At 37.6% G+C, this 14,415-nt stretch overlaps 1 protein-coding gene across 4 annotated transcripts in view; it reads left to right on the top strand.

Annotated features, from left to right (window-relative positions):
• Ubr1 (ubiquitin protein ligase E3 component n-recognin 1) overlaps positions 1–10,405 on the top strand; it is a 146,781-nt gene extending 136,376 nt beyond the window's left edge. For all 4 annotated transcript variants that reach the window (XM_020167348.2, XM_074065779.1, XM_074065780.1 and 1 more), the window contains 3 exons: positions 3,604–3,774; positions 5,529–5,630; positions 7,659–10,405. In XM_020167348.2, the coding sequence (XP_020022937.2) occupies positions 3,604–3,774; positions 5,529–5,630; positions 7,659–7,800 (415 nt within the window). In that variant the 3' untranslated portion in view covers positions 7,801–10,405. The remainder of the gene's footprint in view (positions 1–3,603; positions 3,775–5,528; positions 5,631–7,658) is intronic.
• Positions 10,406–14,415: the final 4,010 nt, after the last annotated feature.

Raw genomic sequence — 14,415 nt, 5'->3', positions numbered from 1 at the left:
TCACCAGCCCAGTTCAAAACTTTTTCATCACCCCAAATACTTTGTGCCCACTAATCACTTTTCATTCCTTCTGTACCCTATCTCCTGGTAACCAAGAATCTGCTTTCTTTCTTTATGAATTTATGTTTTGTGGATATATCATATAAGGAATCATACAATATATGACCTTTTGCATCTAGCTTCTCTCACTTAGCATGTTTCATAGTTTATTCCAGTTGTATCATGTATTAAGTTTGTTCCTTTTTTGATTAAGTAATAGGCCGTTTTATGTATATATCATAATTTGTTCCTTCATTCACTAATGATCATTTTTACTATATTTATGATAGGATTGCTTCCCCTTTTGACTGTGAATATTCATATTCTTTGTGAACATAAGATTTCGTTTCTTTTGGGTATATACCTAGAAATGGAATTTGCTAGGTCATATGGCAATTCTGTGTTTGTCTTTTGGAAAAAATGGCAAATCCTTTTCCATATTACTGCACCATTTCACATTACTACCTCTTCATTTCTTCACATCCTTGCCTGCCCCTCCATGAACTACCCAATAAATCTGCACATATGATCCCAGTTTTTTGAGGACAAGGTTCATTTGCTCACCATGGCACAAGTAAGCATTCCAGGAAAGCAGCTGCCATTCCCATAGATTCCTGCCATAGGGCTGGAAACAGAATGGTAGCTGCTACACAAAATGCCAGCATTTAGCAGCCTCTTCCTTTATCAAGCAGTCCCTGGATGCTGCAAGTGTTCGGCTAGATTTGAGTCCCAAGACAGTTCTTCCCAGCTCAGGAGTTGGTTTATTAGAGGACCAATATCTGGAGCTCCCTCTCCCACCATCCTCTCTGATGTAACTCATTAATACTTTTTTTAAGCCACAGGAATTATTTTTTCAAATAAAATCTTATGTGGAAGCCCATCATAACAGCAAATCAGACAGTAGCATGGTGACTCAGGATCAAGCCTTAATTCTGCAGAGGATAAAAACCCCTGAGGCTTGTTTGGTACAGGGGCCCCTCCAACTTCAGTCAGAACTTCTCTAAAGCAGTGAATCCTAAACTTGTTTTTGTTTTGTTTTGTTTTTTCTGTCTCTCCCTATTCACTGATCATTTCAAGTAGTAAAACAACTGGATGGTAACAAAGACTGGTGAGAAGTAAAATAAAATATACTTACCACATGTGAATCACTTATTAGTTACTATTAGTAAAGCATAAGCTTAAACATATGATTCTATATGATAAAATCATGTTCTATAAAGTTAAAAATGATTTTATCTTACTTAATATAATGTAAGTTTTTGAATAACATAAAACCAGTCAGTGGCCACCATTGACATATCATTGAATGGAGAGACTGTATTCATATTTGCTTTAGCTATTGGGATGTGAATATTTCATATTTGAATCACAATGCATCTTGTCTTAAAAATATTAAGCCAAAACTTCCATAGTTAAAATTGTGTATCCTGAATACTTGAGTGGCATCACATCACCACCCAAAGCAATCCAGATTGATAATGGTGACATGAAACTAGTAGTAACTTGTAAATAAATGACAAGAGTCTTAGCAGCCTGAAAATCAAAGCCTGTTCAAGATTGCATTGATGATGTACTGGTAACTGATTGTTACAAGCCATGAAACTAGGAGATTTACCTGTCCCAACAGGGACTTGGGTAGCCCGTACTCCAGCCTCTGTTTCCAGACAAGATCTCTTGCCTGTCAGCCAACTAAAGGAATGATTGAAGCACTTTATCCTCTTAATCATCAAAATATTATCTAGATAACTTCACAGATTGCATACAGCTTTAAATTTAGTGGTTCTCCTAATCTTAGGGCTACAGTACTACCAAAGAAGCCCAGTAAAGAGGTGCTGTCTCCAGGCGTTAAAGGATGTCAGGTTGTGGGCTCTTAGGGGGATCTGAAAAGGGTTTTGACCTTTAATTGCAGTGAAGATCCTCTTGAACGATGTTACCACTAACTTGTTTCAAGTAAGAATGAAGATTAAATTCTATTATCTCTTCCAGTTTTATTGTTATCACCAGTTTCTGTTACAACTAAACCATCTCTAGTGTGGGAGGGCACTGGGGTTTACAAGTTGCTCTGTCATTTGAGCCACACCTCCAGCCCTTTTTGGTTTACTTTATTTTTCAGATACAGTCTTGCATTTTTGCACAGGTCTATCCTTAGACCACTCTCCTCCTACTCCCTCTTGAGTAGCTGGGATTGCAAGCATGTGCCATGTGCCACTCAGTTACTATTATTTAGTCTCCTCCTACCCACTTTCTATCTGTAGGTTGGCTACTGGCTTGGAATGAGTCAGCCTGCTTGGCAATGTGAGCTTTATCTATAATAAGTGACTATAATTATAGTCGGGCACCAGTGGCTCACTCCTGTAATCGTAGGTACTTGGGGGCTGAGATCAGAAGGATTGCAGTTTGAGGTCAGCCCAGGCAAATAGTTCATAAGACCCCATCTCCAAAATAATCAGAGCAAAATGGACTGGAGGTGTGGCTCAAGTGGACATGAAGCCCTGAGTTCAAACCTCAGTTCCACCAAAAAAAATGCTATAATTATATTCTCCAGCATCCCCTGGAGGTGAAAATAACCCCTCATCTGCAGAAGATAGGAATGGAATGTAAACAATGGTAGTTTCTTACCTTGCCTGAAAAAAATGGGGATCAGAAAATAAACTGTCAATACCCTGTTAGAGATTCTTTTTGATGGTCTCTATTGTGACTCTAGTTGGCTCTCACTTATTTTTTTTACTGCTCCGATAAGTATTCTTGATGTTTCCCATTGTGTCCATATACTGCAGAGATAGGAAGAGCATGAGAATCCTTTATTTTAAAGATAACCCCCATCTCCCTTTGGAGAATGTTATAGCAAGGCTCCATCACACACTATGTAAAAGGGTTAGATCTCACATGGTTCAAGTAAGTCATCTCTGTCACTTTTTCCTTCCTAAGACTGGCTGTGATGCTCAGATGGAATAGTGTATCACATCAAAAGCTACACTCTCTCATTTCAATCCTGATGATCTCAGTTTTTCAAAGAAATGGGGTGGTGGCATGTGTTTGGACCCTTACTGCAAAATGTAATTTTTTAAAAACAATTCCACACTTTATGATCATATTCCTCCAACACTGCAGACATAGCCTGATTAAACCAGTATAAGAGAAGCAGTTGGCTTTGTTGGTCATGTTAGATGAAACTGAATTCTATAAGTGAATCTGTAAGTGAAAACACAAATGTTCCCTTGTGTTTTAAGAGCTTTTCTTGCTGGAAAAGGACTAGTGAAGCTGGGCAATAGTGGCTCATGCCTATAATCCTAGCTACTTGGGAGACTGAGATCAGGGGTATAACAGTTTGAGGCCAGCCTGAGCAAATAGTTAGCCAGACTCCATCTCAAAAACAACCAGAGTGAAATGGGGTAGAGGCACAGCTCAAGCAGTAGAGCTCCTGCTTTGCAAGCACAAAGCCCTGAGTTCAAACCCCAATCCCCCAAAAAAAGGATCAGCGATGAAAATCATGCTTCATTTGCTAATTAGATATGCTGCTTTTTAAATTTATCTACCACATTGAATGTTTCCTTCCCTTTCAAGGTGTCCACGGTCCTCAGATGATGAACGAAAGCATCCTGTTCTCTGTCTTTTCTGTGGGGCCATACTATGTTCTCAGAACATTTGCTGCCAGGAAGTCGTGAATGGGGAAGAGGTTGGAGCTTGCATTTTTCACGCACTTCATTGTGGAGCAGGAGTCTGCATTTTCCTGAAGTGAGTAGTGAGTGATCTGGAAGCTTGATAAAGAACTCAGGAAACATATATCTAATCTAGAGATGCCATTATGGTGGGGCAGTATGTTGATAGGAAGTGATTGATCAGAAGTTAGAGCATAGCAGGGCGCCTACAATCCTAGTTACTCAGGAGGCAGAGATCAGGAGGATTGCAGTTTGAAGCCAGCCCCAGGCAAATAGTTAATAAGACCCTATCTCAAAAATACCCACCACAAAAAAATACTGGTAGAGTGGCTCAAGCCACCTAGCAAGCCTGCACAGCAAGCATGAGGCCCTGAGTTTAAATCCTAATGCCACCCAAAAAAAAGTTAGAGCATAAACCCTTTATTCATATTAAATTGCATTTGAGAAGAATTACAAAATAAGTAGTGAAAAATTGGATTCCATTCATCTTTCCATTATTTGCAGAAAATCTTAAATGGGATAGACTTTGTATTAATGACTCTGGCATTATGTTCAGATAAAATGAAAGAACTTGTAGTCCTAAGCTTAGTTTATAAAATACATGTGCATTAATGTGAGTCAATGCCCTGTATGGCTATCCTTATCTCAACCAGCAAAAACCCTTGTTCCTTCCTATTATTGCTTATACTCTTTCTACAACAAAATTAGAAATAAGGGCAAAATAGTTTCTGCTGGGTATTGAGGGGGTGGAGGGGAGAGGGAGGGGGTGGAGGGGAGAGGGAGGGGGTGGAGTGGGTGGTAAGGGAGGGGGTGGGGGCAGGGAGGAGAAATGACCCAAGCCTTGTATGCACATATGAATAATAAAAGAAAAAAAAGTACATGTGCATTAAATTGTTGTTTTAGGTTGTTCTTTGAATGTTATTTTTTTCATTTTTTTATATTAACCCAGCATTTCCTCTAAACTTTCAGCAAAAATTTGAGAGTAGAACAAATCACATATATTTGTGAAAAGAGAGCATAGGTTGCTTGCCTGAGAGAAATAAAACTCAAAGTGCATATGTGTGCTTTTTCTTTCCCTTCTCCCCACGTAATGCAGGTTTGTTTACATAAAACCAAATATCCTTCTAACTGTGGAATGTATTATTATTGCCTAAAGGCATCTTTTGAACCAAGAGGAAAGAAGGCATAGAAGTCAAATCCAAATACCTATTTCCTTCTAGGGAACCCGCAGGAATAAACCTACCACTTATCCAAATGTTTATTTATTTATTTTATAATTTATTTCTGTAGTACTTACCCAATTCTCTACTGTAAGTGTGCCAAGTGTCCTCAGGGTACCCAGCAGTGGTTCTTTAATTTTTATGGCTAGAGGCTGACTCTAACTGAAAAGCCTTTATACTTCTCTAGTTGACACTGTGACTGGCATGTGGTTATTAGACTAGGAGATGTGTTCATTAAGCTCTCTCCCCTATCTAGGCTGGAAGTTAAGAAACACAACAGGATCAGTCCCAGCCACCATTTTCCAGGGTATCTGTGGCTCAAGAAAGACAGCCTCCTCCCTCTCTTTAGTATGTTCAGCCAATATTACTGGTCCCATCTCCCTAAATACTGATCCTTTCCTATCACTTCAAGAAAAAATAGTGAAATTTTTTCTCTTTTATTTAGACAAAACTCAATTTGGTCTATTCATCAGTGTTTATGTTGCTTTTATACTGAATTCTTAATAGATGCTGGTCATGTCTTTTCTCTGGACTAACTTTGATGCAGTTTCTATCGTTTGTTTGCACATATGCACTTAGCAGTATTTCCTGTTGTTGTTTTGTACTTCAGAATCAGAGAGTGCAGAGTGGTCCTGGTGGAAGGTAAAGCCCGAGGCTGTGCCTATCCAGCCCCTTACTTGGATGAGTATGGAGAAACAGACCCTGGGCTAAAGTAAGATTTTTTTTTCTAGGAAGGTTATGATTGCTTCTCTTGTATATTGTTTTTTTTGTAATTATAGTCACATCATTGTATGTGGATGGTAACAGTTCTTAAACACAAAAACTAATGCTAAATATTGAGGGATATTTTTGAATAGCTGCAAATGAAAAATGTTAAATGTGATATCCTAAATTTCACTAACTTTGTACTTCTTCAAAAATGAACGTAATACTTCTCCAAAGTTTTTAAACACACCATCCTAATGTTTAAATGTCCTATTATTTTTAATCGATCTTATTTCAGAATTAGTTAGGATGCATAGAACTGATATATGAAAGTGCGTAATTATTGTTCCCATGGCAATATTTGGAGTTTTTTATTGGCTCTGTCAGCCTCCTTTGCTTTTGAGAATTAGCAGAATACTTAGACTCCTGAACTTTCCTGTGTTCTTCCCTGATGGTCGGAATTGGTGTCCTCCTTAGACATTATTATAATGAAGAGCTAAGACAACTGGTGGTCCCAAAAGTACATAAAGATTAAGAAGCTAGGCATGGTGGTACATGCCTGTAATCCCAGCACTTGGGGGCTGAGACAGAAGGATGGTGTGTTCCATACCAGCCTGGGCTACATAGTGAGACCTTTCTAAAATATTGCTCAGAGGGAACAGTAAGGGACATTGGGCCTGTTTGATCATGTAGAGATTGGTTTCTATTGTGACAGCATTTGACCTGTCTTTAGGTGTAGAGATGTTGTGGAAATATTGACAGATGAGAAGCCAAGAGACACTCAGAGGAGTAGAGAACTCAGATTTTATTTTACGCCAGTGGGCTCAGACGTGTACCGTGTCTGAGCACGGAATGAAGGATTCACAGGATATTTAAAGGCAGTGTAGGGCATCAGGTTACAAGGAATGTGCTCTCCCATCAAGTAGGGGCTAGTAGAGAGTTAGAGACCTAAAGTTGTTTAGATAAGAACAGCAGGGGAGTCCTGCTTTGGAGACAAAGGAAAGTGAGAATGAATGTTTATCTCTGCATGGTGCCCTTTCTCTCTGAACTTTTTGCATAGCTTTAATGGGCAATTTCTCATGCTTTACAGCCCTGTTTGAAGTTAAAGCTTTTAATTGGCAGCTTACCCTGTTTTATGGCCCTGTTTCAAGGCTGTCTTCCTCTTCAGGGAGAAATCCACTTGAGTGGTAAAAGTAGTTAATAATTGAGGATAATCTGAGTTGTTCTAGCACTTTGGAAATTGACAGCTAAAATGGTTGAATGCTTCAAAGAATGAGATCTCACATTCTCCATTGTTAGCAATAGCCAACCTTTAGTCATTTTTGGATTAGCTATTACATTGTCACAAACTGTGCAACCCTAGAATTGAAGTGTAGTTATTTTATTTAAATATTTGCTAAGCCAGGCACAGTGGTGCATGGCCATAGTCCCTGCTACTCAGGAAGATGAAACAGGAATATCACTTAAGTCCAGGAATCCAAACCGAGCCTGGGTAATACAGCAAAAAACAAACAAACCAACCCATCTCAAAAAATAAATGAGAAAATATTTGCTAAGGACCAGTAAGTTTATTTTATCATAAGAGCAATTACAACTGAACATTTCTGAGTTACAGAATATAAGTTAAGGGCTTAGTGTTGTGCCTCAGACCTAACTTTTACTGTGCAAAGACTTAAGTTGAAGCTGGGTAAACTGTTTGAGGCCAGAAAGCCATTCAGGCTAACCACCCAGAAAAGAATATAATTCTGCTTTAAGTTATAAACCTCACTGGCCATTTAAATGAGATCTCATTATGCCCTTGGTGTACTTGACTTAATTTCCTGAGTAGTCGAGGAGTAAATTACTTCTTCTTTAACTAAATAATGTATCAAGTTCTTAGTGATCAATAGTGAAGAGATACCCCTTTTTAAGCTCTCTCCTGGTGTTTCCTCCCAGCTCCTGGAACATCTCAAGAATGCACGCTAGTTTAGACAGTAAAGATTTAACAGTCATTTGATTCAAATTTACATGTTTTGTTTTGTTTTTTCCCCTGAAGGAGGGGCAACCCTCTTCACTTATCTCGGGAGAGATATAGGAAGCTCCATTTGGTGTGGCAGCAACACTGCATTATAGAAGAGATTGCCAGGAGCCAGGAAACTAATCAGATGTTATTTGGATTCAACTGGCAGTTACTGTGAACATCAACTCTGCCTCAAGACAATCACGAATGACACCAGTAATGAAGACTGATTTAAAATTATGGAGAACTTTCTGAGGGCTGGGGAAATATTGGAGGGGCTTCTGCTCCATGTCCAGATTCACATACATCAATAAAATATTCCTTAATGGAGTATTACTTTCAATTAGCAAACATATGCTTCATGGGAAAAAAGGACATAGATTAATCTGTTTTATGTTCTAGAACACTAAAGAAATACTTGCACACCCCAAGTGACTGATTTTGCTAATATTTTCAAGAAAACTCATTCCCTTAATAATCTGTCCTATTTCATTTCATTTCATCCACCTGGTAAATGAAGTTGCATCAAGGAGTCGTAGGCATTTTAATGTGCTGGTTAGCTCTTCTATAATTTTGTATTTGGTGTTTTCCCAAGTGTAATTCAGTTAGCACTGGTCACTGACAAGATTCCGATCATCTGTTAAGGTCTTCTTTGCAACTAAAGAGGATTTGCAGAAACCGGTATATTTCATTTGAGAAAGATTTCAAAAAAGTAAGCTTATTTCTCTCTTAAGGAGATATCCTTAATGTAACATTACCTATTTAGCCAGAAATTTATCTAAATGTCTTTATAGACAGAGTGTGAGTTCTTCTGGTATGAAAAATGTCTTTCCCACTGTAGACCTCAAGAAGAGTAGGATAATGTATTCATTATTAGTTTCTGATGGTACAAAGAGCCTTTATAATCCTCACCTTTTACTACAAATAGCTTTGTTGAGTTTCAAGTTAAACTTTTAGTTTTCCAAAGGCACGTTTCTACAGTGAAATCTCATATCTCTTGATTATGGCACCATCCTATTTGACTCTCCAAAACCACTGCCATTCTAAAGTAAACTATTTGTAGAATGAGGACAAGAAAAATTCCTTGATTAAGGCTGGAGCAGTGGCTCAAGTGGGAGGCTCTCAGTTCAAACCCAAGTACCACCAAAAAAGAAAAGAAAAGAAAATTCTCCCAATTAATGGAATATAACAGCTGTAAATTTTATGTAACCTTCTGTGTCTTTGTAAAAGACACTGGGTCCTTGGTTTGTTATCTTTGGGCAACCTTTTCATAAACTCATGTTTTATGACTAGCGTAAATAACCAAAAAAGGCTCAGTTGGCAGAATGGCTGCCTAGTAAGCACAAAGCTTTGAGTTCAAACCCCAATACCACTCCCTCCCCCAGCCTCCCCCCACCAAAAAAAAAAGTCTGTGTCCCATTTTAACATGCTGTGGTTGAGCCACTTTGTTTATGAAAAGTGTTCTCCTAAGTCTGTGCATAGGCTTCTTGGTTCTTGGCTTTAACTTTTTATATCAAGAACTTGTATAAAACAGCAGGCAGAAGATAAATTGAAACCTTCCATTTTAGCTTCTGATGTTTTTGGTAATGTTAGCAGTTTGAAAGATGCATTCAAAAGATTGTATCTTATTTTGCCCTTGGCTACTTACTACTACCAAATATATATATATATGTTTTCCTACTTCCTTTTGCTCAGCAAAGGCAAGCAAGTAAAAATATATTTGCCAAGTGATCAGTGATACACATTTAGGACTAGATTTTTTGGTATTTTTTATGTAAAGTGGATTTTGCAGTAAGGGATTGGCATAAGCAGGCATCAGAATCACAACCATGATTTTCTACTTGGATAATTACTATTCTGAAGGTATCAGGAAATAGATACAACTGATGAGCAATTTGTAACAATAGGTGAAGATCATAAAATTACTCAGTTTGTCAAATTTGCCAGTTTGATTAAATTATTTGACCTTTTGTTTCTTAGTAATTTTTTTGGATGGATTGTTTGGGAAGTCTGAACTAGAATAGGCAACATAAAATGCTGACTTTTGCCCTAATTGACTATTCCTCATTTGGCAAGGATTACCTGATTTTCTTTGTAATCTTTTTATACTCCTTTCCTAAGTTCTGGAGTTAAACTATCAGGCTGCCAGAGGGACACTCTGGCACTGTCCAGCCATCCTTTACTGCCAAAGAGCCCATTTCATATTGAGTTCTGCTTGTTGACATTCAGATCCCTGCACAGTAGATGAACAATACTTCAGTACTGCCCTCAACCCTACCAATTTCTAAAGGTATACATAGGTCCTAGTGGTTTGCCTTCATCATTGCAAACAATTTAATTTTGCCTATAAAGTTTACTTACAAACAAGCAACCAAGTCACTTTATTTTCTGTGGTGTAATACGTGAAGAAACTGGTTGAACAGAATTTCTCCAAATCTGTTTTTCTAACCTTTGGTAAGGGACTGACAAGAATTTTAATGATATGGTAAAGAAAAATATCTGTATAATTAATTTATTATGTTGGTATATGGGCTATGAGTTCACCTTTTAGTGGTCATTTGTCATTTCATAACAACTATGCATTTTGGCTCACTGTGATGATGATCTGTATTTAGTGACTGCAACATGTTTATACCACTGATTCAAATTCCATTCATGATGAAGTTACACAGATAATGCATATATTGATATCTTTTATTGCAAAAATGTAAATTTAAAACTTGTATAATGTTCTTGTGCTTTTTTGAAATAAAATATCTTATATGTGTATATTTAAAAAGAAAGCAGGGACTTCTCATGTTTGGGGATTTGGGTTTGAAGTATAAAAATCTACACCTAGAAAGGGGCTTTATCAGCCCAACCAAGTTTTTTTTAAAGATAGATTTTTAGGATAAATGGGTCTCCAAACTTTTTGACCATACATTCCATCAGTAAATGATTTTTGAGCATCCATATCAAATATTTCATATAGTGCTATAGTAATATGTTAAGTACATTTTAAAATGTAGCACTGTCAAAGGTTACCAGTCAAATTTAACTCAACCAAGTTTACCCCATCAAGCTTTCCAAGGTGAAAGAGAAGATTCTTAGGGTGGAGGCGTGGCTCAAATGATAGAGGACCTGTCTAGCAAGCATGAAGCCCTAAGTTCAAACCCCAGTTCTGCCCCCCGACTCCCACTTCCAAAAAACAAAAAAAAATGAGAGAGAAGATTCTCAAGGTTGCCAAGGACAAGAAACTATTATTAGCCTACCAAATCCAGGCTGGTGGAGTGTCTCAAGTGTTGAGAGTGCCTGCCTAGCAAGCATGAGGTCCTGAGTCCAAATCCCAGTGCCACCAAGAAAAAAATACTATACCCAGCAAAGCTATGCTTTAGAAATGGAAAGAGAAAAAGAAGAGAGGGAGGGAGGAAGGAAGGAAATGAAGAAAAGAAATGAAGGAGAGGTAAAGACATCCCCAGACAAAATCTGAGAGAATATGTCTTCACCAGATCTATCCTACAAAAAGTACTAAAAGGTCTTCAAACAGAAAGAACGATGATAGGGTTATAGCTCAGGGTAGGCCATTTGCCTACCATACACAAGACCCTAAGTTTGGTTCCCATTGCAAGAAGGGAAGGAAGAATGAAACACTGCCAAAAATAACTATATAGACAAATTCAGAATGTTTTAATATTGTAAATGTGATACATCAACCATTCTTACCATGAAAAAATAGAAAAGCTGAGCAGACCAATAATGACTAACAAATGAATAATCAAGTCTCCTTACCACAGAAAAGCCCAGAAACAGAAGTCTTCATTGTTGAATTCTACTAGGCATTTAAAGATGAACTAATGCCAATTTGTAAATGACTTCAAAAAATTGAAGAGTCTTCCAAACTCATTTTACATGTCCAGCATTATACCCTGATACCAAAATCAGACAAGAAGAACACAACAGAACTACAGGTCAGTGTCCTCTATGAACACAGATGACAAAAAAATCCTCAACAAAACAATAGCAAGCTAAATCAGATAACACATTAAAAAGATTATTCACCACAGTCAAGTGGGATTCATCCCAAGGATGCCAGGATGGTTGAATGTGTGCAATTCAATAATCACAATACAACACAACACATCAAAACATGAAGAAAAGCTTGAGATTATCTTAATAATCTCATTTGATAAAACTCACCACTCCATGATTAAAAACTAGGAATTGGGCTGGGCTTCGGTGGCTCACTCCTGTAATCCTAGCTACTCAGGAGGCAGAGATCAGAAGGATCACAGTTCAAAGCCAGCCCAGGCAAGTAGTTCACAAGACCCTATCTCGAAAAAACCCTTCACAAAAAGAGCTGGTGGAGTGGCTCGAGGTGAAGGCCCTGAGTTCAAACTCCAGTACCAAAGGGGAGGGTGGGGATCTCAAGGAATTAGTTATGGAAAGAATGTACCTCAACATAAAAGTCATTGCTCAAAAAGAAGGATTGTCATTAGACTTCCTGGAAGTCTAAAATTTCCTGGAAGCAACATTTTAAAATAGGTCTTTGAAGTATTTTTATATCAAGCCAAACTACTTAAAGGTCACACAGATCGTTAAAGACATGCTTATACTCAAGGAATTCTTTTTTTCCAAGCATCTTTCTGGAGCAGTTTACCACAGAGTAAGCTTCAGACAATCATAAAATGAGGGTGAGTGTTCCATATTCTTAATTGTAAGAATTAGACTAAAGTCAGGCATGGCGATGCATGCCTGTAATATACCAGCACTCTAGAAACTGAGTCAGGAGAATCACGAGATCCAGGCCAGCCTGGTCTATATAGGGAGATCATGTCTCAAAAAAAGAATTAGACTAATAATGTGGGGAGGGGAGGTAAGGGAAACAAAATCAGATGCTTTGAAAATGTACAAGTAATACAACTAACAGAAAATGAGGAAATGGGTGAGTATGTATGTAGGAAGTTAAACAAGATCACTGGTAGTAGCCAAAAAGCAAAGATACTACTTAAACTGATGTACAAATCAAGAAATAAAAACTTAAGTACACAAATTAACAGTAGAGGGGCTAATGGAGTAGCTCAAATGGTAGACCACCTGCCTCCCAAACCTGAGGCCCTGAGTTCAAACCACAGTGCCACCAAAAAAAAAAAAATTGGTAACAGCCTAAAACTAGTGGTGAGAATGGAACCAAGTAAGAAACAGTTTCAAAACTGCTCACATATTGCAACAGTTGAAGAAATAATGTTCATAAAGATAATTAAAGTTTACAACTAGAATTCAATACCAAAGTGGTGTGCCAAAGAATATACACTACACAGTGAACAATATGACAAAATTAAGACCAAACATCAATTCTGTTAATAAATTTAAATTGACTTAACTCATTTTTAAAAAATCAGATAAACCAGCAAACTAATTCAAGTTGAAAACAGATTGGGCTGAGGGTGCAACTCATTTGTAGGGTACTTGCCTAGCATAGTTTAAAAAAAAAAAAGCCAGACACCAGTGGCTCTCCCTGTAATCCTAGCTACTCAGGAAGCAAAAATCAGGAAGATCACCGTTCAGAGCCAGCCCTGGGCAAATCATTCCCGAGACTCTATCTCAAAAAACCAATCACAAAAAAAGAAAAAAGGACTGCTCAAGTGGTAAGAGTGCCTGCCTAGCAAGCATATGATGCCTCGAGTTCAAACTCCAGTGCCACCAAGAAAAAAAGAAAATTAAAAGCACATGAAACGATCAACATCATTAGTCATTAAGAAGATGCAAATGAAAACCACAATGAGACAACCATGTCTAACAGGATGGCTTCAATCAAAAACATGGACAAGGGCTGGGGGCCTGGCTCTAGCGGTAGATCCTCGAAAGTGCGAAGCCCTGAGTTCAAACTCTAGTAACACACGCACGCACAAAGATGGGTAATAATGTATGGGTGAGGCTGTGGAGAAATTGAGCTCTCACGGAGTGAGAATGTAAAATAGTACCACTTCTTTGAAAAACACTTTTTGGCATTTCCTGAAAAGAATAAGTTACCTATGAATATGACCCAGCAAATTCCACTGCTAGGTATATACCTAAGAGAATTTAAAATACATGTACACATGCACACACACAAACACCCACATTGAAGATTCATAGTATCATAATATTCCAGAACAAGAAACTGTCCAATTTTCCATCTCTGATGAACAAATAAAACATATATCCATACAATGGAAAATTATTCACTCAAAAAGGAAAGAGATTATGATGTGTATTTCAACCTGAATTAATCTTTTTTGTTATTTTTATTTTTATTTTTTTGTTGGGTTTTTTTTTCTGAATGATTCTTGAAAACATTGTGCTAAGTAAAAGAAACCAGTCTCAACCTTATGTTGACTCCATTTATATCTATTGTCTAAAATGAACAAAAAGTGGATTAGTGATTGTCAGAAGCTGAGAAGAAGATGTGAGGAGTGACAGCTAACAGGAAGTTTCTTATTAAGTTGATGAAAGTATTCTGGGTTTGATAGTGGAATTGTCACACAGCCTTGTGAATATCCTAAAAATACTGAATTATATATTTTGAAGGGGTAACTTTTAAGGTATATGAATTATATCTGAAATTTGAAAAATTAAAAGAACATGAAAAATTTTAAATAAAGGGACAAACTACACAAATATGTTTCAAAGCATGAATGATTAACCTGTGGTGCCTTCCTACCAAAGAGTACTACTCAGCAGTAAAAGGGAAGGAATGGTTGATACACACAACTTGGATGAACTGCACAGAAACTATGCGAAGTGAAAAAGAAATCTCTAAAGGAGGCATGCTGCG

The sequence above is a fragment of the Castor canadensis genome, chromosome 2 (assembly GCF_047511655.1).
Source record: "Castor canadensis chromosome 2, mCasCan1.hap1v2, whole genome shotgun sequence".
NCBI classification, from domain to species: domain Eukaryota; kingdom Metazoa; phylum Chordata; class Mammalia; order Rodentia; family Castoridae; genus Castor; species Castor canadensis.
This window is presented reverse-complemented; position numbering and strand designations above follow the sequence as displayed.